The sequence below is a fragment of the Pagrus pagrus genome (assembly GCF_965226575.1).
Source record: "Pagrus pagrus genome assembly, chromosome: 6".
NCBI lineage: Eukaryota > Metazoa > Chordata > Actinopteri > Spariformes > Sparidae > Pagrus > Pagrus pagrus.
Window position 1 is genome coordinate 3,844,469 of NC_140190.1, and position 26,593 is coordinate 3,871,061.

At 40.1% G+C, this 26,593-nt stretch overlaps 1 protein-coding gene across 8 annotated transcripts in view; it reads left to right on the forward strand.

The window, feature by feature from the left end:
• naaladl2 (N-acetylated alpha-linked acidic dipeptidase like 2) overlaps positions 1 to 26,593 on the forward strand; it is a 445,610-nt gene that overhangs the window by 361,249 nt on the left and 57,768 nt on the right. For all 8 annotated transcript variants that reach the window (XM_084354597.1, XM_084354602.1, XM_084354598.1 and 5 more), the window contains one exon: positions 11,638 to 11,727. In XM_084354597.1, coding sequence (XP_084210723.1) covers positions 11,638 to 11,727 — 90 coding nt within the window. The remainder of the gene's footprint in view (positions 1 to 11,637; positions 11,728 to 26,593) is intronic.

The window sequence follows — 26,593 nt, forward strand, 5'->3', positions numbered from 1 at the left end:
TGGTGTTTGCATCAGCATCAAACGGCAGACAGCCAAAGTTAGCAACTAGCCAGTTGCACATAGTGGAGCGTGTAGCAGCTAAAGAGAAAGATATTTCCCTCAGGAGTTTGTAGAGAACAAAACAAAGCTACGAGGAGAGGAAATGTTGGACTTTAATTCACCAGGTCAACAGACACACAGCTCAGAATAGGTGCAAATGTCGTCCAGTGACAGCTGGAATTGGCTCTAGCACCCCCGCGACCCTCAAGGATAAACAGGTATACCTAATAGATGGATGGATGGAAAACAATTGTGTTCGTTCACACATTTTAGAGGAGAAAGTTGTAAACCCAACATGGAGTCATGGAGGACGAATAGAATGGGTGTTCCAACTCTGGTCTACTGCGTCTACTTCTGATTTTGTTTCAAAGGTGTCACGATTAGAAACAGTACTGCTGTTTCACTCGCTGTTTCTGCTGATCCTCCAGTATTTGTGCTTAAAGGTATAGTTGGTAATGTTGGAGAGCTAGCAAGATTTGAAAGTGGCACCTCGTCTAAGCTCCACCCCCTTCTCCCCCTCCCGTCAGTGCTCCGTCCAAAGCCCCGCCCCCACACACTTGAACGTGCATCAGACAGTCCGTCAGCAGGGCAGAGGAGAGCCGTTAGCATTCGGCTAATACAAGCTACAAAAGTAGCTAAGTTGGCTAACGTTACATATTTCATGAAAATAACAAATCCCCCCGAAGCAAAACATCTAATTACCTGTCCAACAGAAAGACAGCAACCTCTGCATCACTTCTGGAAGTGCTACTTTTGGGCTGCATTTCCTCTGCCAACTCTTCTTCTTCTGCTGTTTTATGGCTGTTGGCAAACAGCTGTTAGGTGTGCATTACCGCCACCTTCTGACCTGGAGTGTGTATCTCCTGCTAACTCCATATGCAGCGTGCTGAATATATCCGGCAACGGTGTCACGTGATGAGTGCGCGCAGGAAGGGGGGGGGGGGGGGGGGACAGAGGGGGGTGCAGGCAGGACGAGACATGAAGGCATCCGATTGGTTCTTTCAACTCGGACCGAGAGGCAGGGATTGGTCAGAGTTTTTACAGGCCTGCAGCTGCCACAGAGGTCTGATTTATTTCATTCCTTTTTCTGAACACATTATGTATGGACTAGTCTCAGGGTGGGAAGACCATTTCACCCAGTATAACAAATAGTGTTTCTGAACAGGATTACCAACTATACCTTTAAATGATGCTTACTATGACAACACTGATCCGCTGTGATGAGATCACTTCCAAGTTTTAACCCATAATAATGCAGCTAATGCAGGAGATTTATGAGTATCTGTGATTGTAGTCTGAATCAGAAGTAAAAAGATTCAGGTACCGTTTTCAAACAATGAATGCCAGCCTTATCGCTACAGTAGCAGTGAGACACAGGTAGAGATGGTTTGCTGCAAATGTTCATTGGCAGGGTGGACTTTTAAACAAGTACGACCGGCTGTCGAACTGCACTATACACCTCTCCTCCCCCTCCAGACTTTTAAACCCACAGTTTTACAGTGAGGGAATCCAATTACATCCAGCACCTAGAAAAGACAGGGAGAAAGAGAAAAAGATAGACAGAGGGGAGACTGAGGAAGAGAAAGAGAGAAAAAAAAAAATCAATGACAATCCAACTGAGGTGGAACTAAGCTTGACAGTGCAGCTCCTTTCGCTGCTTCGCACTCGTTTTGTTTTTCCTGGAGCGATAAAAGTGTATGACTGTCTGGGTGTTTACTTCACACAAACTCACCACATTAACCTCGAAACACTCTCAAGGATTTTTGGTTTCTTTATTCATTCCCTCTGTTTCATCCCTCTCCCCTATTTCTGTTCTCTGCTCCGTCTCCCCTTTCAAGCCCCTCGTTAGCTCTCTCCGTCTCCTCTGTCGCTGCTTTCATCTCTCTCATGTGTTCGAGATTTTGGCTGCCTCCCTATACATAATGTGGTGGTGTTATCCATCGCTGATGTAACTAACATAACACATATGATTCACATCAAGGTATCAGAGTTCGTTTATTTGGCATTTTACACAGGGTTGCACAATGTAGTGTAAGCTGTCGGCCCTTAGTGCTGCTTTACACACATAAATAAATAAAATACAACTAGAATGGCACTCAGTAGTGCGCATGCATCCGCTAAGGCCCAAGAGTCCCTCTTAATTTAATCAAGCCTAAGATCACCGTATCTTTTCATTCATACTGTAAATACACCTGATTTTTCTATGAATCAAGATCCATGTGTTATTGTAGAAAAATGCCCTATGTCCCTATGTGAGGAGTGAAGCTGCTCTGTAGTCTGGTGGAACGGCAGCGAATATTTCTGTATCTTTCGCCAGATGGAGGCAGGGTGAACAGATTGTGCCGGGTGAGTGTTTTCTTTTAGTTTCCGTTGGTCTCTGTGTAGACTCCTCACCTGACCGTTGTCAGTATTATATGCAGTATTTATCACCCACTGCTGAGCCTTCCTGTCCTGGGCCGTGCACAAACCATGCCAGTTTGTGATGTTTCCAGTCAGAATGCTTTCTTTTTATTTCTGCTTTATAAAAGTTTGCAAGAAGATGGCATGGGAAGTTAGCTTTCTTAGGTTCCCTTAAAAAATCATTTTTGAGCTTTTGTCCATAACAGGTTCTCTGTGATGTTGATTCCCGGAAATTTAAAACTGTTCACCTGCTCCACCTCAGCTCCACTGATGTAGACAGGGGTGTGTGTCTCTGCCTCTTTTTTCTCAAGGTACTCAAGCCCAGAGTGCTTTGTTTGCCAATCAGTTTCATGGGGGTGAATGCATTGTATACTAAGCCGAAATTGTGCAAATAGCCTTCTGATGTGTGTAGGTATACATATAACAACCAAACCGTGTAATGGACCCACTAGACCATTGTGTCACCTCTAAAATAAAAAGGCACCAAAACTACTTGGTTAGGTTTCGGAAAACATCACGGTTTTGCTTAAAATAGCAAACTGACCAACCCCGACGACCTCAAAATACCGACTTTCTGGCTCTTCATGCTACGTTAGAGCTTTACTCCCATCATTATCACCTCCTGCTGGTACTGCACCATATATGCGTATACTTCTCATGCCTAGGCCAGGCAAACAGTGGTACTCACAAGCTGTTGTATAGTGGATTGGCAGGTCTATTGCATGCTTTGGCATGAGACTGGGTTGATACATAAATACATCTGTTTCCCTTGATAGGAGCTAAGAGGCCGAACTCAAACCATGAAAAAATTACCAAAAGTACACAGCAGTATTTAGACAACTGTGTTCAAATATGTCTGTCCTTTAAATTAATCTAATTCATACTTCGTCTAAAATGAGAAAAGCTCTGTGATTTGAAAATCCTCACAAATTTCTGCCATTGTCTTGTTAACCTTTAAGAACCTGTCAAAATACACCTTCAAATGTACACAAGTGTATTCTCTCCTGAACAATACAGTGTTGTAGTGCTGTGAAGAATAGTGCTGTGGATTTCTTTCATGCTGGATTTGATGCGTCTTCACCTCCCTGTTCTCTCAGCTCTTACTTTCATCAGTTGTCACGAGGCCTCTCTATACTGTCTAGCCTATAAGCAGTACATTAATGATTTCAGACACCGCTCGCATCACATTGTCAAAAGTATGCCTCATAGAGCCTGTACAGTCTTTTAGGTTAGATTTAATAATGTGAGGGGTTTACAGAGTGGATAAAATAGACTCTTTTCAAGGAGCACTTGCTGCACTTTGTTCAAAGATTAAGGATAAGAGTAATTTTTGGGTAATAAATCCCTCAGCCAATTAATTGTTCCTTGACCTCTCTTTGAGGCCCCAAAAGTCACAGTATTATTACCAGAAATCATGGGAAAGTATCAAAGACTTTATATGGGTTACTTGTCTTTTCAATCTAGAGGTCAAGCATGATATTACATAATTTGGGGAAGGGAGGGAGTCATATGAATACTTTTGATAGTTGAAGCGTAGTACAATAATTAATACCTCTCCCATAGTTGAGCTAAAAACAGCTTGCAAAAGAGATGAAGTGCCTTGCATAATCCCACTAAGAAGCTAGGGAGGTGTCATTCTGTTTCGTGTGTTGATGACACAAAGATGGTTTTATCCAAATATAGATCTGAGGTGGTATTCAAAAAACATCTTCAGGCTAGAAGTTCCTCCTAACTGTAGGAGACTCTAAACTGTGGAGTCTGTAGAAAAAATAGGTCCTAAGGTTAGGACACCTGAGTTTTTAAACTGCAAAAACTATTTTGTAACTCAAAGAGAAGTTAGAGCAGTCCAGAGGATTCCTAAGTCATCTAGACTGCAACCGTTGCGTTAGTGTTTTAAATAAAAATAATGATAAATAACTTTTAATTCATATTTGAATGCCATTTAGTAAAGATCAAGTCAGTCAACTCACCAACAAGTCGAAGTCCAGTGACACTAAAGACGATATGCTATTTAGACACACGGTGAAATACAGTTTGCAGCGCTGATGATCTCAGACTCAGCATAATAATCCCCAGATTGTTTGAGAGTTCATTAAGTGCACATTAAGCAACCACCAACTGCAATAAATACATAAATAGAGGTAATTAATGTCCATCCGTTACAATTATCCAGTAATTGTAGAATTTCCACATCAATGACTGATAATTTGTTTTGTCATGAGGTAAAAAATCAACTGCTGATGGTAGCTGATGCCAGATACAATATACTTGACGAGTCAATATCTGACCTTGTGTCATGTATAAAATCTGTGACACAGTTTATGAAATATCGATTTTTGTAATGAAATCCTCTTAAATCTAATTAGTTTCTCATGCTCCAATGTATGGAGATAGTAAGATCGACTAATGTTTTATTTCACATTTCCTGACACAGACTCAAGCCTAGTGAGGAAGTTCATTCATGAAACATGATGGGCCTTTCTCAATGTTTCTCATGCCTTCTTTTCTGTTCTGGTGTCCTTGTGAAACCTCGTCTTTTGTGGCCCAAGTTCTGTCCCAATACACAGATTAGCATCTCGCCAAGAACATTTAAATACCCAGAAGTGTTCAGATGCATCGGTTTGAAGCTTGCGTGAACTTTCCAGCGCAAATATCCCAGAATTAATTTCGGCATTCAAGCGAGGGACAGAAAGCTGCTAAACAAGTGGCAAACAACGCTTAAACGTTTTCATATGTTATTTCATCATGAAGTTCACTTCTGAGATTTTTTAACAGAAATCAACTGTTAAGATTTCAAATACGGACATTATTAATGGAAAATCGTAAATGTGCCCCAATGTTTTTTGGAGTTGCGATGCTCCACGTTGCCAGCGGGGGTTGTTAGCTAGTCGGCCAAGCTGGCTGTGCAGGCACGTCCGCAGACCTGTCTAACCTCCACAGTGTCAGGCAGTAGTGGGGTTAAAAAACAGAATATTTTCCCCATAATATTATGAAATAAAAGAATGAAGTTGCATAAAGTGGAAATGCTCAGGTACCTTAAATGTGTACTTAATTACAGTACTTGAGTAAATGTACTAAGTTGCATTCCATCTCTGTTTACTATTATCAGTTAAACAATGAATACAGCCCCTGGCCTACTGAAAAGAGTCAATACTCAGTATTTGTACCAGCACTTTAACTTCAGACCGACACTGTTGAGAACACTGAAAAGTGAAATCCTGAAAACGGATCCATTTCTAACCTATCATTTAACAGACTCTCATTTCTTGGTAAAAAACCTAATCTTTGCAATAAATTCACAGCCATTACATCTCCTGAGCTTGAACAGACTCTCTTGGGTCTGGTTTAACTGAGAAACTACCCCTGTGGCAATTGAACAAAGACATGACTTAAAAAATGGAGACAGACTGGGGGAAATCAAATGCAACAGAAATAAGGTTGTTAACCTGTTTAAATTCCCGTAGTCTACTAAATTCCAGTTGCCTAGCTAAGGTCCAGGACACTGATCAGCTAGATCTCTGTAGAGGCTTTGATGATGAAGTGAGACTTAGTGTCATAACACTCAAAAATACTGATCTCTTCCCACAAGCACTCAAAACACTCCATATTATTGCCTATACACAAGGCTGCAAGGCGGGCTGTGGCAATAAGGTATAGAAGTATAACACAGAGAAAAACTACTTGTGCTGTGCTATGAACAGTGAAGCTCAGAGGACACCACCAATACTGTTGGCAGGGATGGACACATAAACACTTGAACCAAGGTTTTCATGGTGAATGGGTGATGCTTGTACAGTATCAATGCAGGATGAGGGTTTACATTGATTGTAAGCTCTGGATCGAAAAGTGATTTATAGTTCAGGTGAGAATGTAAGTAGAGGTAAATATTTCTAAAGAAATTCCCCATGGTCATCTGGTTTTGAAAGCAAACGATATTGATAGATGAGTTATATCTTCTTTCGTCCAAAGCTATTGTCACTGTCCTTCATGCTGAAGAGGCACTAATGTGTATCAGAAAGATATCATACATTTCTAATTTAACTTTAATAGTTTTTCAGATATTGTAGTTTTTTTGTTGGTATCTCATGGGAACCATTGGATCTTATCAATTGTATCTGTGAGGTGTAAATTAACTGTGGATTAAATGTTACCTTAAAACATCAGCTTCAACTGATGCTGTTGCCATTATTTAGAAGGATGATGTGCATGACATGGACTAAGATATTTGTATTTCTCTATATTTCTTCCTTCTTGCTTGTAATGGCACGGCCAAAGAGTTACCAGAAATATGACTCCAAATGAAAGTTGGTCTGCATCTGTCTAAAAAGGCAATTTTCACCATGTTTGCACACCAAAGCGTGTAATAGACCCTCGATCCAGTGGAGGTAAGCGTGTGAGGGTGATGGTTTGGCCGTCCTGGGTGCAAAAAGTGCACGCTTGTATAAAGGTAGAGTACCAGCAGGGGGGGCGATGATGACAGGAACAAAAAATGGACGTATCCAATTCAAAAAGCCAAAAAAGTCTACATCACAAGGAGGTTGGGGATGGTTAGGTGGATTATTTATCTGAAGCAACCAGAGTTTGAGTCTTGTGTGCAGCAAACAGCCAGTTACCAGTTACTTTAAGGGAACCCATGATCTTTTTCAAACCTAACCAATTAGTTTTGGTGCCTTTATTTTGAAAATGTAGTTTGTATTTATTGGGAAATTGACCACGGGAACGAGACCATGCTTTCTCTTAGTCTCTCTGTGTCGGACCTGTAGCTACAGAGGCATTTGGCAGAGCACAAGACTCAAGTGTATTATTCAAATCGAGGGAAAGTCAACAAAAAGATGCTAAGAGAGGAGGAAGCAATTAAGTGCATACAGCACATGCTTCAAGAGCAGTTATGAATAAGGATGGAGAAGCTTGGCTGTCAAGGAACATTTCTCAGGGAACGCCTACACCCACAACTGCCGATGTGATCAAACAGATCTTTCACAGCACATTAAATTCATCCATCCACCATCCTATCTCAGCACACATTGGATAAGCTGTGTACTTTTATACACCTACAGACAGTTTAGAGTCTCTAGTTTGCTTCAACTGTGTGTCTTCTGACCGTGACGGGAACCCATGGCACCCAGAGGAAGTCGATGCAACCACAAGGAGAACTTGCAAACTCCACACAGCCAGGCAGCGTAGGACAAAACACCTTTTGTGGTAAACTCAGAATCTGTGGCTGCATAGTCACTTGTGCTTATTTCCTAGCCCTCGTTAGTATAAACTTTTCCTTCCACAGCATGCAAAAAAAATAAAATAAATCCATTCAGCTCTTCCAATTTGATCATTCATCAAATCATTGATTGATTTGATATCCATGATTGTATTTTTTTTTTTTTTTTGGTCAAATTATGCTCATTAAAATACCCAGCAAGAGAACGGACTGGAAGAGCAAGAAAGATGAAGGCACAGAGAGGGTCTGTGCTGTGAGACATGAAGTGAGGGGTAGGTAAGCGCTACAAAGGGCTCTAAGTACAAAGTGAATGAAACTCTGGTATCTTTGATCCGGGCCTTCTCTCTTTGTTTTAAGGCTTTAGCTCTCCAAAAACCCTTCATCCTGGCCCTGTGAAGTACTGAACAGGGTGCTTGATTTGGTCTCCTGCATAGCACCAATTATCCGTGGCTAATGGGACTGTACCATACTGCGGTAGGAGAATCATCAGGTGTTCTTACATTTAGCAACATTTTTGTCTGTAGCATATGTCAACGTGACATAAAAAAAAAAACTAGCAGCGTTGAAGAACGATCAAGCTCACTGAATGTGTGTTCCAGGTGTTTACTATCCATTTTCCAAGACGAATGATTACCTACTACAGCACTTACAAGTTCAAATTTTGACAAAGCTACTTCAGAATTCAGAAAAAGTATTGTCTCACCCATGGACAACTGTGGTGCTTACGGGAAAAATGGTTTTAATTAAATGCAGCTAAAAACTAAATATTAAATAAGCAAAAGCATCCAGCTTGAGTAATGAAAGAAATATTTAAAAAGGGCCCAACACTCATCATTTAAACACATTTGTGTTCTCCATCTCGATTTTAAATCATCACCACGAGTAGTTGCAGAGAAACAGCTTGACCACACAGACTGACAGCTGCAGAATCCTCTTGGGTTCAAATAGCACTTGAAGCCATGGTTTGTGAGAATGCACCACAGATGTGTTTGATTTTAATTCTTCTCTTCAGAGCGTAGGCGGTGAGGCTTCTTTTTGGGGAGCGCCGCTCATATTCAGCTTGACATCCACAACAGGGGCATATTTTGAGGCAGCTGTTGCGCTCAATAATTCACATATTTATTCAGAGGCAGCGCACAAAAAGGCTTCATAAAACTTTCTGCTTGTGCCATCTTGAAATGCGTAAATATGTGAATTATTAAGCAAAACCTCCATTTCCCATGTGTGCCAACTCTGCGTCTGCCATATTGACTGATTGAGATTGCTGATAAGGTGCATTCAACATTTCAGTAGCCTTTCCTTGCTGAAGCATTAAACCATTTCCTTTGAATTTTAAACATGTTCCTCAGTAACCTGAAAGAATCTTTCACACTCACACAAACTTCTGGGCATCAGTTTGACGTACAACACCCTACTAATCACCGCTGCTTCACTGAAACTCAATTCTGAGGAGGCTCATGGGCAATTTTTTCCAGCTGTCAAACCACAACACAGAACATACATTTGAAATGTGCTGACATATACATTTCTACACTTGTAGCAACACCCATTGCTTCCAGGATACTTAGTGTTTTCTGACATCAGTGATTATCTTTTTCTTAATCTTCCCAACAGAAATTAAAAATGTAAAATATCAACAACAATCAATGACTCAAATATAATTTTTCTATGAAAAGCCGGCACAGCATTAGCAGGATTAAGCACCTGATGGTTTAAAACCAATGTTGTTTGTATGTTAAGGGATTTAGCACAACTGAAAAGAACGTTTGTGTTGTCACAGAAACACAATTATGTTCATCTTTTTATTATCTGTAAAAAAATATCTTTCCCTCACCTTAACTGTTGTAGTTGCATGACAGTTACCGTACCTTAATTATAGTATAATTACCATATGCATTGTTTTTCCCTTGTTATGGTTAGTACCAGATAGTTTGGTTGGACCCAAAAGTGTAAAACCAAGACAGGGAGGTGGTTAAAGGGAGGCTATAGGTGGAGGCTCCACAGTAGAGTGCAGGCTGGTTGCAGAGGTGCTGGAGGCTGGGTGGTAAGGTGGCCAGGAAGCTGGTAGCTGGTAGCTTAGTCGATCACTGGAGAGGTCAAGGAGTTAACAACATAGCAGTTGAGACGAGTTTCACTGAAGAAGGCACAAACGAAGAGGACGTGTGCCACACCAGAGAGACTAAATAATCTGGCAGTGAGTAGAGAGAAGACCAGGGTATTTAAACTGGTGCTGGTGATCAGATGCGCTGCAGGTGTGTGAGAGTGGGAAGCTCAAGCCAGCAGGAGAGCCACGCCCAGCCTCTGGGCCATCATTGTGTAATCAATGCCCATTTGTGTCTTTCTAAATACAAACATTACAACATCCATGCTGTCAACCTAAAAAACTCCAGTAGTGAGATATCATAACTCATACTCCAGTTCACATTTGTCAATGATGCTCCATACAGTGATAAAACATGGGTGTCTGTTACATCATTTCCACAAATCTCAGTTTCTGCCCGTCCACTGACAACTGAGTGTCTGAATATCTTTACCATGGAAGGTATTTTCCAAAATGTCCCTTTTCAGTTACCTAAAATGCTATTTACTTGTATTCGTAAGGCCAGAAAGCAAAGAAAAAGCTTAATTTTACAAAAGACCACTGTACAAACCACAATAAATACCCTCCCCCCAATACAGCAGGAAAAACATATTAAACCATATCAGAACATGGACTGCTCACAAAACTCCAGGCGTGCTGATCAAATATGGATAGAACTTTTTTTTTTGGGGTGCATTTTCTTGCTATTTCTCATTTAGGAAAATATTTCGTACTGTTTAACATTATGAGAAAGTTTCTTGACAGATAGCCAAAGCAGAGCTCACAAGACTCTGATCAAACTGTCAAACTTGGCAGCGCTGATTAAATATGAATCATGAATCTATTGCTGCATAGCCTGTTCCATAAATATGCTATTTCAGTGTACTGTTTTGGTGTAATATGAGAAAGTTTCTTACAGGGCCACTTTATTGAAAATGGACAGGGGAGGACGGACAAGATTGACATTCACAAAACAATTTCAAAACGGAGAGAGAGTGACCTCATTCTCTGTAGACGTCAGTATGCCACTATATCTTTACATCACAGATTTGGAAGTTTGCTGCTATATTATTGGTTTAAATCTCATACAGTTAACCTTTAAACACGAAATCAACAAAGCCCACATTATAAACCTGCATATAAGAAATAGATAAATACATTATTATTGGGTTCATCAGTGAGGCTCAACCTTCAATGCCAGATAAAAATGTTACTCCACAGTGTGTCTGAAACTCTGATATGTCTTGATTTCTAAGCTACACAGAGGATATGTTTGAGTGTATGAACCCCTGATATTCTGTCTGCTACTTAATGTGACTCCATTAAAAAATAACAATTTGTCTACAAAGGCAGGGCGATGACTTTGAAGTCACAATAAGAGGTGCTTTGTTTCGGGACATTACAAAGTGTGCTGAGGTTAAAATGAGGTAGTTTTTGGGAGTGTGCAGGCATAGTTACATGACTGTGTGTGTGTGTGTGTGTGCGTGTGCGTGTGCGTGTGTGTGTGTGTGTGTGTGTGTGTGTGTGTGTGTGTGTGTGTGTGTGTACAGCATATATGTGTGTATTTCAAAGCAGAACAAAACGTCCTAGCAGCTCGGTGGCCTTGAGAGCTTTTACTGTTGTTTCTGTCAAAAGCTTGACAGGTCACACCACGCTCAGAATAGAATAGAACAAACAGAACAAACTAGAATAGAAAAGATAAGAAAAGTGAGGTGAAGGGGAAAAAAGGGAAAGCTTTTCTTTCATTTCAGCTTGAACTTTGGAGTCATTGTGTCTCACGGAAAACGAAAAGGTTCCTGAGTGAGATAATGATATGACTTGAAAGAACAGGAGACGGAGATTAAAAAGATATTGTTGTGGTGTCATTTTCTGACAATTGCTTTTTCTCTCTCTCTCACCTCAGGCCAGCAGTTTCCTGTCAGAGGCCCAGTTTTCTGCTGAGTTACCCGAGACTCTGGATCCGCTTTTCAAGTTCCACGAGACCATTGCGAAGGTAGAACCACCAATATAATTAACTTCTACCAATAAAATCTTTGTATCACAGTGGCTGTCAGTGATATAACACTGCAACAATATTGACCATCAAATGCTGTGTCATAATCATTTGAAAATACTATGCAATGGAATCAGGTAGCACCAAAAAAACATGCATAAAAAAATAATCAATTAAAAAAGGAATCAAATAATTCTGCAACAAACTATTATTAATAATAATAGTAGTATCATATTTAACTCATTTGATGAGTGGCTTATAAAATTGGAGATGGGAAGATAGTTGAAAATACACACTCACTAGATGGTAGGATGATCTTTCATTGTAACTTAAAGCGGCAAAAACAAAGCATGGTTCCACTTACCACGCGTGCAGTCCATTAAGAAAAAAAAAGCAGGTATAATCTGGTAGCCTGAAAGATATTGATAAGGAGACTACAGTTTTGTATTGCTGCAATATAGCCTCTTGCCACCAGGGACAGCAGTGAGCGCATTGCTGCTGAGCTGCACACCATGGTGAGTGAAGAAGAAATTGTTCAGCATCTTTGAATTAACTTAGGTTCAAGGTGATTTATTTGTCATTATACATCAAAATGGAAGTATGTAACTCCTTCATGCTGCACAAACACAAGACATGTACAGTTATTCACAAACATAAATATGCAGCGGAGTTTTCTAATTTGCGTTATGGTGAAATGTTAACATCAGCAACAGATGGTGATGATAATATGGTCGGCATCTTTATATTAAAAGTTAGACATCGGGTAAACACTGTACATCAACTATGAGCATCAAGCATCGATGTCGTAAACACAGAGTCCATGTCTCTTCTTCCCGCTGTACTTCTGTCAGCTCAGAACATGGCTGCAGATGTTGTAGTGGAGACGTCTCTGTAAAGATGTGGCTCCTATTAGTCTCCTGTTTCGTGTTGCTTGGCCACTGCATCTGCATGCACCACTGTTGCCATGTTGTATTCAGATCAATGGGAGACAACTTCCTCAATCAGACCATTCATCAATATTTTACCCTTTAAAAAGTCACTAAAACACTACTACTACTATTCTTATCTAATTTTAATTTTATAATAAAAATTCTACCCAAAACAGATTCGGACAAATCACTGACTAACTAAACTATCTGAGTTCTGATAGATAGCCACAAAGGAAGCACAATTGTTAATAAATTATTGTGGCCCGATTTATAATAACTTAAATATTAAATCATTTTTAGTAATTAATGCTTCAGTTCAGTCACTTTCAGAAGCCAAAAAGTTTTTTTCTATCTCCCCAAAAACACCAGTAAGGTTCCCATGTTGACAGAGCAGTAACTTCAAAAAGCCCATGTTGGCTTTCGCAATTACAGTGTCCAGCTTTTAAGCTTTAGATATGTGAGGCACAGGTTTGCTTTTATTTTGAGATCCCTGCACAGGCGTGAGCACCACTAGCGTTCCTTTGCTGTTTCTTGGTAACCAAAAATCCAGCTGCTTTCAGTCACTCAGCTGGTGCAGGAGATGAAATTAGCAGGGTCATTATCTGAGTAAAAGCATTAAAATGTCACAATCGACTTCAGCTTTGACGGTCAAAGCCTGATAGCATTCACTGATATTCACTTGAGATGAAGCAGGCTGTGCAGGAACTGTGCAGGAAGTCTGTCTTAAAATGTTCCGTTTCCTACAGCTATAGTTGCTCCAATAAAGAAAGCCACTGAGATATTGAGCCATTTTTCACTTACTTTTTTACCTTTGCACATTCAGAACAATTTAAGAAAAAGTGTTTCTGTGCTAAGTGGTTTAGCAAAATACAAAAGGCAGCTGGAGGTGAAAAGCAGCATGGAAAAAAATGTATCCACTGCTAAACGGTCTCAGATTTGTACATTTTTTAAAATAGTCCTTACTCTGAGGAGGAAATGTTCCTGTAAATCCAACCAGCTCACCGCAGCTATGATAGCTGTCACAGTTTACAAATAACATAAGAGACAGTGACATTTACATCGTCTTTCACAGAGACCTAACTCTAGACAAGAATGCTTAATTTAAATATGTCCTTACCTTGGCACCTCATATGTGTGAAACTACACATAGTTTACAAGTATTGCTCTCGCAGGAGAACTGCAATGCCAACCCTCACGAAGTGTTAGCGAGGATAGTAGCTCAACCTACTACAGTATATTTCCAGCTACTCAACGCCCTCTTAAGATAAACAACAACAAAAAAAAGATAATGTATTCAGTATTGAAGGGAGTGGAGGAGACAGAAGCAGTTTAATTTGGATGAGCAGGATGTGTAGGAGACACGACAACGGGTTTGTACAAAAGAAGCTTTTCTTCTAGTGAACACGGTGCCATCTGTGTATTCAGACTCTTGTTGCATTCTGTGTCTAGAGTATGTCTGTTTGATGTATGCATGATCCAGAGTGTGACTTTAAATGTATATATATATATATGTGTGTGTATACAAGTGTACTGTAGCACAATGTTCTGTCTGAGTTGGAGTCTGGGCTGCATTTCTGTGCAAAGCAGATGCTGTTTAAACATTTTTCCAGTATAAACACTGATCTTTCTAGGTCTAGTAGTCCTCACAGGAACCAAAGCCCAGTCCTAATGAGGCAAAACATCCTTTCTGAGGTTCAAGTTAAGGTTAGGGTTAGGCATGTATTGATTATGGTAAAAGGTGGGGTTACGGTTTGGGTTAGGCAGTCCTCTGTGAATAGAAGAGGATGGATGGGCAAACTTGTGTTTACTGTGTGTTTGTGTGTAGTCACGCTATCAGCAGTGTATGGTGTTGTGTCCACTGTGCAGGCGACCTTCACGTCCATCCAATCCCTGCTGGACGGTGATCGCTTGGCTAAAAGGCTGCGAGTTGGCAGCTCATTTTTCTCTCCTGATGTTCTTATTTTTTCATTCGACACCTCTTTCATTTGAGCAATGACCTCTAAACAAAGACGAATAAAAAAAAAAAGGACAGGTCATTTTTGTGACTTGACATGCACATGTACGATATTCCCATCTGCGGTTTCAGTGTTGACTGTGGCACGCTACATATCACCCCCATCTCTGAAATCCAAAGGCACGGTTTCAAGGGGCTTCTCAGAAACACTACTGATATTTTTGGACTGACGCTGCTAATAGAACTCCAAATAAGATGACAAAAAACATCATTAGTAACTGCCACTCATAATGACACATGCTGGCCTGTACCAGGCTGTCAGCCGGCATGGCATCATTTCTCTGTGCCTCGAAGAACTGCTGCAAATCACTGTGCAAAAAGAGTAAATGCATTTTATGATGTGACAGCGCTATAGTTAAAGTTTGGTTGGGTTTAAGTAGAAACACAACTTGGTAAGGGAAATACCATAAGTTTAAAAAAATACTCCTAGATTAAGGAACGATCGAAGTCCATGGCTAAAAGTAACTGACTTTTGATAGGAAACCAACTGAAACAACTTAAGCCATCCCTATTGTCAAGTTCCAAATTAACATTTTTTTATGTTGCATCTTAGCGTATGTTTAGCTTCAATTTTCTATTCCTCTCTTGTCACAACGCTGTGCTTTTGTTTTGGTTAGGTTTAGGCACAAAACCACTTGGTAAGGGTTAGGAAAACAGCATGGTTTGGCTTAAAATACCTGTTTTGGTCACCACACAAACGCCTGGTGTTTGTCCAACTTCCTGTGGAAAAACACCCGGTTTTGCTCGCTGATGAATGTCCAAATTGTCCCCACAAACTTGAAGTGTGGTCGACTGTTTGGCAGCCTTGTAGCTTGTAATAATTCCAGCTCCTTATTCTCCACCTTGATGTGAAAGTTAGCTAGTAGCATTGATCAAATTTATGTTAAATTTTTGATAAATAAAATGCATCTTTACACAAAATCCATCATATCGAGCTCCATAAATTTGCTGGTTGTTTTTCCAGACAGCAAAGATTTGGTGTTAAATATGTGCATTTTCATGTTAAAAGTTCGACATCAGATAATCCATGTCTATCAGCATTGAACCTCTGCATGCATGGCATAACTACTGCAACCCAACAGATCACTTGTGGGATTTGCTTCTGGGATGGTAATCAGAGTGGATACCTGAGGAGGTACCCAGTAGTGAGGGCCATTTTGCAGATGCCTTTTGACATATGAGTCATGCATAGGTCTAGCCCTACTTGCGACAATGTCTGTGATCAGACCCCAATGATGATATGCCGAGATGTCCCTTTTGACAAATGAATCCGTCTGCATCATCAGACAGAGCCATTATAGAAATGAGTCCCATCAATCAGCCTGAGGATATGTGGCATGTATGGCTAAAACATATAAAAGGCCTCTCACATTTCCACGATGTGTGTTTGCCTTGTTGAGAATAAAGTCAGTGTATTCAGGCGCATGTCAGCCAGTATGTTTGGTGTATGTCACTTGGACGATGGTCAAAAAGTACATCAATTAACTGTACCACAGTTATGTAGGAGATAATCCCCAAGTGAGCTAGCCTATTTGTTCACATCTTAGCAATTTGGTACCATCAAAAGTGTGCAAGAATTAGCTATTTATAGTTACTTTTTGCAGTTTATCAATGCTCAAATGGTATGGTAAGTTATAAGGATTGTCTTTTTCCATGATTGATTCCATGAATTCTAAGAGGAGTTATTAACTTTGGACATCCGAGAAAGTGATAACATTGGAAAGTGAGTGTTATGACTCATGCAAATTGTGCAAGTCAGGTAAAAACCGGGTCACAGCCACTGCTGGTACAACTGTTGACGGTGGTGGTAAGATGAACAAAGCAACGGGTCATACCACTAAAAAACAACTTCCTGTTGTTGTCAAGTAACTTCACTTCATCCAGTGTCTTTGCCTCATGTATTCCCCTTCCTCACAGTTTGAAATCCTCTGCTCTCAGATTTGAGTTCAGTATATTGCTCAAGGATACTTCCACATGCAGCTGGGGCATCTAAACCAGCGACCTTCCGATTACTGGACAACCCATTCTACCTCCTGGGCCACAGCCACTGTGATTTATAAATACAACGTATTTCATTAGATTATGAGACCTCCCACAAATGCTTCCTTTGAAAACTTGTTGTCACAAAGTCATGGCACTACATTCAGTAAGTCTCTCTTTGTGTGTAGCACAGAGCAATAGATAGTTTGGTCAATGTTCATGTTCTCTATAGTGCTTGACATGATTCAAAACAAACTCACCAAGGGTCACTCCTGGTGACAATGGCATTAAGGCCAAGGAAAGACACCTTGAGAGGCTCTCCATCCTGATGGTGGCTGAACTGTTTCTCATCTCAGTTATACTACGGATGGAACAACACTACTAAGAAATGTGACAGTTCAACACTGACATTTCAAAAGCCATTTGACATGTAGACCACAATAACTGAGACAAGTTGCTGGATGTAATATGCCCTGACTGACTGACTGACATGTTCCTCAGGCAACAGAGATGAAGCACTGAGCATCATTACTGCAGCAAAGCTGCTTCTCTGTCAGTGTTTTGCCTTATTTAGTCGCAGAGCCTCACCAACCACTTAGGGAAAAGGGAACCAGGATTGAGGATTGCACTGGTGGAAGTGATAGAGGAATCTGTGATCTTCATGGAGCCATCTCAGATGAGCCGTGCCAAGTTTCACAGCCTGTGTCAAGCAGGATTGCTCCATGGATGTCAGCACTTTACGAAACACTGGAAGAGGTCCTCTCTTCATTAGAAATTAGACACCGAGCAATATACAACAAGTAATCCTGACCAACAATCTGGTTGGTAAACAAGACATTTAGAACGTGATCAATTCAGCATGACAGCACACAGAGCTCATCACTATAAATATAACTCCGCCATTTCCATGGCAACATTGTAACTCCCAGAACTGGTGACCAGCAAATTATACAACAAATGCTCATGAAAATGTTATCTAGCTGATATATTGTTATTCACAGAGTGAGATTTATGAAAGAATGAGAGGGAGAAAGGCATTTTTATTCATGAAATTAAATCACAAGCCACAGTGGGCCTTTTTAGACCATGACCTCCTTTTCGACTATTTCTTTCAGCTATTAAAGTCACATTTAAAGAATAAATGTGAACTTTAATTGAACAATTTTGTAACCTTTTTTGTATGTTGACTAGGTTTTTCACATCTCTTGGAGCTGGAGTTGGTAAGACTGTAGAAACCAGCAAAAGCACACTAAATTTTGAAATCCCACCTCCTCCTCCCTTCAGAGCTGCTCCGACAAAACACATGAACGTGCACCGCCTGACTACATCCACTGCCCCGTAGCTCTCACTGGCCAGCTGGGAGATGTATTAGCAGCTAGTTGGCTACGTTCAACATGCTCTCTCAGCTTTCCTAGACTAATAAATACAATAACAAACAACTCTGTTAAATGCCTTAAATGACACGATCATGTAAACACAAGCAACACAGCCATCACAAACATACACCAGTCTGAAAAGGCTGGTACTTACTAGAGGCTTGCCACAGCTCCAGTTACTGGATTTTCTACATATAATATAACAAAAAGTGCTTCTGGAATAACTTACCAACCCCCAGAACAATAAAAGAGCACAATTGTTGGTAAAATACCACCATTTTTTTTATTTTTTTTGATCATTATATAGATCATTCTTTTCTGGTTGGATTAAAATTTTGTTTACAGACTCCCAGCATTTAAATTTTTTACTTTTTTTGTTTCCTTTATAAAAAAAAATCCATTAAGATTGTCCAGATTTAGTGGTTCATTTTTGCCTTTGTTAGAAAAACATAGCACTAACACCAGCATAAAATAGGTTTTTGTTGCTTCAGCCCAGTTTTATCACATTCTCTCTCCAGATCAACACATCCTGACTTCTGTCTCTTACATGACGGGGCTGGTGTGTGTTGCACTTTCTTCAGTACCAGGGATAGCGCCTTTGAGTGTCTGCTCTCTTACTTGAAAGACCCTGCACTTTTATTCTGCTTGATTTGAACTCTACTCAGGCTGAAATTGGGTGGAGCTATGCCGGGATAACATGAGGTTAACCAAGCATAATGTGGCTTTTCTGTAAGAATGATAAACAAGTGGTCCTTAAAGGTCTCAACAGTAAGGGCACACATGGAGTCCTCGGAAGAATATGAAGAGTGGGTGGACTGTGTTTTTTGAGAGAGTGTTGGTATAATAACACTGAAGAAATACAAGTGCATCATGATATTAACCAGACGTGCCAGTTTTGTTATACATATCTATTCATTTTTATCATCCGAGCGTGTTTATTTACAGAGGTGTTCGCTGTCGTCAGTGTGAAAGCTTTGATGAAAATGCTTCTGTGTATTTCTCTGTGAGAAAGGTTGCCTTCATGGTGGGCAGAGGAGAAATAGGTTGCTGTTTGGCCTTAATCATCACACCCTTGGAGATCAGGTAATGTGCCAGATGTTATTTGTGCAGCTTGTAAAATGACTGGAAGAGAGAGAGAGAGAGAGAGAGAGGCAGAGGTGCAGAATGACACTTCCATAAAAACACAAGGCCAAGAGTACACTGACACAACATGTCATGATGAAGGGCAAATGGGAGGTAGCAGAGATGTTATTCCCTGTGTTAAATATTCAGACTGGGAGCGGGTAGAGAAAGGCAGAGAGCCTGTGTGGCCTGTTTTGTGGCCTCTGTGTGTGTGTGTGTGTGTGTGTGTGTGTGTGTGTGTGTGTGTGTGTGTGTGTGTGTGTGTGTGTGTGTGTGTGTGTGTGTGTGTGTGTGTGTGTGTGTGTGTGTGTGTTTTCAAATGTCTTCGTATCAGCAACAACTCTATCTGGAAGAGAGACGCAGAGAAAAACAAAACACTCTCACTTATACATTGTGTGGTGCCCTGCTCTGTATGTGTCACTGTAGTTGAAGATTTAAGCAAATTGTTTTCATTTGGGTGGTTATATGAGAAGTAGGCCTTTAAGTGATATAACATAAACATGCTCAATTACTTGTTTCTTAATTACTTGTGATGAATGGATCCTGCTCATTACCTTTGTGCCGGTGACTGGAGTTTGTGTCCCCCAAGAGTTTTGTTAAATGGACTTTTACTTAGTATTTTCAGTTTTCAGTTGCAGTTTGGTTTAGCCAATAAAACCACTTGGTTAGGTTTCGGAGAAGATTTTGGTTTGATTTAAAATGATAAGTCAATCTTTATTTGTGTTTTCACACAGGACAGGAACAGCGATGAGCACAAAAAAATCACCTCTATGTAAGTCACAAGTGACGAGACACCCATTGAGGGCGACGAGAACACGCATCAGGCACACAACACTCACATAGATGCTGCCCCTGAGCAAAACTCCCTACAGTTTTTGGGAACATCTTAAACATGCAGGGCCCCCACGAACAGGATTGAAAAACACTGATTAAGATCCGGGGCTACCAAGTTTGATATCGGATTATGCTCCATTGAATTAAAGAGGATTATTGGGGTTTTGCAGAGGTACTGTATGTGCTCTGCTCTGTGCCATTCTTGTTAGGTTTCAATAGGCCCTTTTCACAGCAGACATTCTGACTTGTCAAAGCAGGAAACACACAGGTGGATTCTCTAACATCAATGATGGCTGCATTCCATTTAGATGAGCCAGCTCCAGGGCTCTAGTATTGTGCATGCTCACTCGCTGACATGACTTACTGGGACATTTAATAGAATAGAGCCATTGTTAATGCTGTTGTTCACACCTGTGCTTTTCCTGCTTTGAAAAGCCAAAATGTCTGCCGTGTAAAGGGTCTATTTATTTTGTTCACTGATCTGAGAAAAGGAAAGCAATAAACAAGCTTTTTGTTTGCTCTTCACCTGAGTATAAACCTTTATTTTTTATATTCTATTTATTTATTTAACCAATACTGTGGCAGTATTTGTGCATGCAGTATTTTTGACTCATCATCTCGACAACCTTTTACTGCCTTATGTTGGTTTGACGGCTCCATTCTATACATACTATTTTGCAAGTAAATTTTTACCAAGCGAATTTTGGCCTGAGATCCCAATCCATGATATCACTGCAAGTGCTGGACATTAGCTGTGAGATGTGTGTCTGAAATTTGGTCTGAAGTCCAATTATGCACACAGACATTCTGCTCACCTGGCACCACAGAAAGAGCTATGCTATTGTTCATTCAATGACTTCTGAATGTGATTCAGAAATGATTTTATGGATGTGGAAAATTGTTCTGTACTACATTATTTTCTTTCTTCATCTTATAGTGTTTTCTTTCTCTTTCTCCCTCCCTCTCTCTCTCTCTCACACCATTCCCCTTGCTCTCTATGGAATGGTGTATGCGTATTGTTAGTGTTGTAGCTCAGGGACTGTGCCTATGCTCTGCATCCCTGTACTCATTTGTCAAGTGCGGTTTTGGACGCAGATTGGTTGGGAGGGTTCAGGGTGGCAGGTGGCAACAGCAGGCATCTCTCTTTCTCCCTCCATCTCTTCTCCTTCCTCTCTTGTCTCCATAGCTCCATTGGCCTCTAACTGTCTCAGTGGGCAGCGTTCTCTGTGTAGCAAATTTTTTATGCATGACGTGTGTGAGCTGGCTTCCCCTGACTTGGCGAGGCGAGGCTGGCATTGATCAAGCCGACAAACGACGGATAGCGCTGGCACGCTCATTTACTGGTCCCTGCTGCACACTGCTGGGTATACACATTAAACTTGGAAGGGATTGAGTGCTTGTATGTGTTGAACATAGGCATTGTGTACAAACATTAAGTTCCTTGCAAGTAAAGATGATGAGTTGTCCTAAGCAGCATCAGTAGAAGTCACAATGAGTCATTGTAATGTTACTTTAGATTATCCTTACCAGAAAAATTCAAAGCTTTGCTTGTTTGTTTACCTACCTCTTAATACGACCTGTGTTTATGGTTCCCAACAAGGGCCTCTTGTGGTACAATGCATAGTCCAGCACATCAGAAAAATTAGCATGTAAGTCGACTGTGCATCTTATTACAAACCATATTGATGTTACTCCTACTGGCTTTGTTATTTATCACACAGTCAAGGAGGAAGTCAGGCAAAGTAGTGTAAAGAGTGAGAAAGCACACTTACGGAGGTGAACGGAGACAGAAGGTCAGATCAAATAAGTACAGGGGACCACTGTTCACCACTGTATGCCCAGTGTGAAACCAAAAGTGAATGGTGAGTTATTTTAACTTATCAACGTAGTGAATTTAGTGAATTTAAAGTGAGGTAGGTATGTCCGTAACTGAAGTTACACAAGTAATAGAAGTATTTTAACCCAAATCACAATGTTTTCCTAAACATAACCAAGTAGTTTTCTTGCCTAAACCTAACAATTAACATAGTAATTTGATCTCATTAGTGCAATTATTTACATAATCCCAAACTTATTCCAACTTGCTGCAGGACTTATCTTTCCATGAAGTAAGTCATCAAGATGCAGACACAGCACAAGGTCCTCCCAGGTGCTTTGGAGCTGAAGTGTCCTCCAAACTTGCCTAAAGGCAAAAGTGTTTAAAGTGTCTGAATAGACACTCTTGAAGGTGGGGCAGAAGACCCAGTGACTTGTACAAATGGGAATAACGTCAAACAAGTACAGATTGCTATACACAAAAAATGAAAGACATAGTTGTGTGAAGAATAAAGAAAAGGCTGTAGAAAGAAGTCCAAATCCGCTAAACGGGTAGGTAAAGCTTCATAGTTTGAAGCTTAAGGCCACTGATAATGTGCCAAATTTGACGAGTTGGAAGTGGGAAAGTATTCATAGTTTTTGATCTCCTTTAACTGCCTAATCAATGTATGAAACTGACATGCTTCTTAGATTGTTATATGGGAAAACCACAAAGATTGTTGTACAGAGATCCCTTCAGTTCAACTTGAAATAAATATGCAGAGGTTCTTTGTTGATAAGCACATCATTTGAAGCGCACTGAGACATTTACCTTAATGGTGGCTACAGTTTTTCTATTTTCGTATATCCTGTAGTGACTCCCTTGACATATTCCCAGATGCTTTTCATGGAACATGTTAAGTCCATGGTCAGTCAGATACTTAATGGTGCCACTAATACCTTCAAAACAAAAGTTTTGCCACATTAACACATGAGCAGACCATCGGTTCAGAAGAATTTGATGACAACAAAAGACTTGAGGATAAAAGACTTCTCTTGCCTCAGGACATTAATTTTTGACAGGTATTTCCTCGTCCCAAGACATTCTGACTATATTTACAAGCAATTTACCAGTATCATTGAAATTGATTCCATGTCCTTGTCTTTGAGGGAACAACAAAGGGACGCATATAGAGGGGGGGAGGGAGAAAGAAAAAGAAAGAAAGAGTAGATGGCAAGAGAGTAAACAGACTCAGAAATAGACACAGGGACAAAGGGAGAATGACAAAGTAGCATATAAGCCTTGAAGTATATGAAGGTGATCGCAATAAAGACTAAATGCCCCAGATCCCTCCCAGAGAGAAATTGATTGGTGTAAACAGGACTGAAATTGAAGTGAGAATGGAGGAACAGATGATTTAGCCAAAGGAAAAAGAGACAAACAAGCAAATAAAGAAGCGTTAGGAGGCAGATATAGAAGTAAAAAGCAGGAGCTGACCGCAAGGACCAAAAGACAGAGCAGGAAATAGTGAGAAACACACTTATAGTGAGATTCAGACACATACAGTAATAGTAAAAAGATGATTAGGAGGGATGTTTAGAACATTTTATGTTTTTTAGGTGTTTGTCTTCTTTATCGAATTTACCTAACATGAATTTCTCATCTCTCTCTAAGAACACAAATGCTATGATATGTGATTGGTGCAGGAAGTTTGGAATTTCTGGACAGAAAGCTGATTTGAGGGTGAAGTCCGACTCATGATTTAAGCCAAGAGAAAGAAGTCTAGAGCAAAAACTAAAAGCTATGCATTGGTCTCTTTCAGATTTGATACTCAAGAACTATCATGACAGCCAGTCATACGGCCTGAAGATGTGCGCGTAAATTCATAAATGTAATGTATAGAATTATGTCATCAGCATATAAAATACATTGATGATATTTAATCTTTGAACTGATACTGGGTAAACAGGCATAGACCTCAAGCTGTCTCTTTTGGACCCTTTCACAGATCCATAGGAAGGCAAAATTTACCATCAGTAAACATAGTCAGTTTTTTTTGTAGAAGGTACAGTAGATCCTAAACCAGAAGAGTTCAGAGTCATACAAGTGACTGACTGAATCGCCAGTCCAATGTCAGTTTAGATCCAACTAAATACATTGTATGCAGGATCTAAAACAGAGTTTTTCAAGGGCCGCTTGGGTCCAAGTGACTCTGAGTCGGGCTAAATCTAAATTATTATGTCTGATTGAGTCAGGTAGGGTCTTGTATTGCTGCAGGTCTCATGACTGTGTTTCAATATGTCTCATACCCATATGGATCAGAGCAGACTTGTTATCAGCTGCTTGTTAATTAGTGGTGCATCAAACTGCTGCCAGTTATGATGTTCTTTCCAGCATTTTCAGTAGAGTCTAATTATCTTTGGGTCTGTTTGGACGGCTTGGACCTTTTTTTTTTTTTAAAGTAATGTGTGCATGTCAGGTTTGTTTAAGGTGTTCCAGAGATTGCTTCCTAAAAGGATCCAAATTTGTAGATGTCTAATATACAGTATAAAAGGCTAAATAAAAGCCCAGTGTTACATTATGTAAATGTCCAATTATAATTCCATAATTTTAATTAGAAACTCTCAAAAATGCCAGCTCTCAAACCAGATTAAACATGATGACCAACAACATCCATAGTTTTTACCTGTTTGTTTTTAGAATAACATGAGCAGTCACGCCTTTCCAAGTAAGCTCTTATTTAACCTTTGAAGAACTTCATAAATGTCAGAGCGCTTAAAGTTTTTTTCTTACGTTTTTTGCCTTCTATCAATTTCACTTTCTCCCTTTGAGCTCTACCCCTGCTTATCATCGACTTTAATGTCATGGTTTATCTCGCATGTCGACAAATTGCTTGAAATGAGCAAATAGATTTCTGTAGGTTTACATTCTTAGTAATTTAGTTTTAATTTTTAGATACATTTTTGAGGCATTTGCTTTACGGGACAGTCAAGGATGGACAGGAAATGGGAGAGGGAGAGAGAAATATGGCAACACTCAGCAAAAGGGCCCGGGTCGTAATTGAACCTTCACGTGGTGAACCAATCGTAACCATTGGTCTAGTACAGTCTTCCTATCAATTACGCAACATTGCAACACAGTTGCACATGTTTTTAATGTTAATCTCACTTTTGTAATACCTTTATTCCTTCCTACTTTTGTAGGCATTACCCTTAAAATATCCACCATTTTAACTGAAGTATCTGTAATCTGATTACTGTGCTCTAAAAAGAGAGGAAAGGCTTTTTTGTGAAGCTGATTTGTGTAATGCAATTGCTTCCCAGGCTTGCCCACTGCCTTCCTGATAAAAGCTCAACAAGAGGGGATCATTAAAGCGGCCATAAAATGGAGATTATACCAGAGCGAAAAAGAGGAGGGAAAACCGAGGCTTTTCCATCCACTAAGATCAAAGCCTTGGCTTGTGTGTTGATAGATTGGATTTATCTCTGTGCTATTGCTTGTAAGGCCTGAGGGTTCCTACTTAGACACCGTGGCCCCTCAGTCTTCTCCCAGAGATCAGCAGTGAACAAACAATTTAGAGGGTCAGCATCTATAAATGTATTCCTAGAAGAAAACCCAAGGCTACTACAATGTCTGTCTTTGGTTACTACTGTGTTGGAAACCACTTGACCAGCCAGTAACTGGGATTTAACAGTGACCATTCAATATATTGTGCAGGGAGAAATGTAGCAATGTAACCGCCATGGCTGACATGTGGCCATGCTATGGCAGTCTGGCAAACAGGAGTGGACCAAGTGCCATTATTCCACACGGTATTTGGGCCCAATGAATATAAGATATTTAGTGCCTAAGTGATATTTATACTTAGGACATCTACTAGGACATTAACTTTAGGACATCTTACATCTTTGCATGTGTTGTGGTCACTACCCATTGTGAACATGTTGGAGTGAAGTACAAGTGAACAGCCATAGTTCTCACATACTGAATGTTACAGTACATCTCCATAGCCACTGTAGCCCCTGCATGTAATTAAATCTTCACATCATCATACATAAAAGACTGAATAGGTCAATTGCTAGTGACTCCCAAAATGACTTATATCACTATAAGGTTAGGTTTAGGCAAAGAAACTACTTGGTTAGGTTAAGGAAAACATTGTAGTTTGGATTAAAATGACTTAAGTTAAGTAACGTAACTTAGGTTACATAATGTACGTCACATAACTTAACTACGTGAGTAAGATAAAATTACTCACTGCTGACTTTGGCCACAAGAGGTTACAACAAGCGTAATCATGTGTTGTAATACAGTAAGCTGCTTTCACAGTAGACTACTACGATTGTTATTCTGATGAGGATGGGTTGTTTTTTTAGGTGGTTTTTGAAGTTAAAAAGTAACTTTATTTATTTCGTATTTTTCAAGAGCCAAACGTCACAAAGCGCTTTACAAAAGAAATAATGCAACTGAGATAAATACAGACTCAGGAAGACTGAAACAACATGAAATAGAAAATCAATATAATAAGAGTAAATACAGTGAGATGATACAATACGATGATCAACAAACAAACCCTGATCAGAGGACCTCAGAGACCTGCTGGTAATACAAGCCTTCACCTGATGTAGGAAGGTGTCCATGCATGGCTCTATAAGTGACCCCTTTAACTCATTTAACCTTTTTCAGCCTGGTAATAAAAGTAAAATGTAGTCAGCCATCTTGGGATCTAGGACCATTAAGATGCAGTGCTACTATTATCATGCAGGGACCCACCATAAATGGGTCTGCCACCTGTTATGGGGGGCACAACTCACTG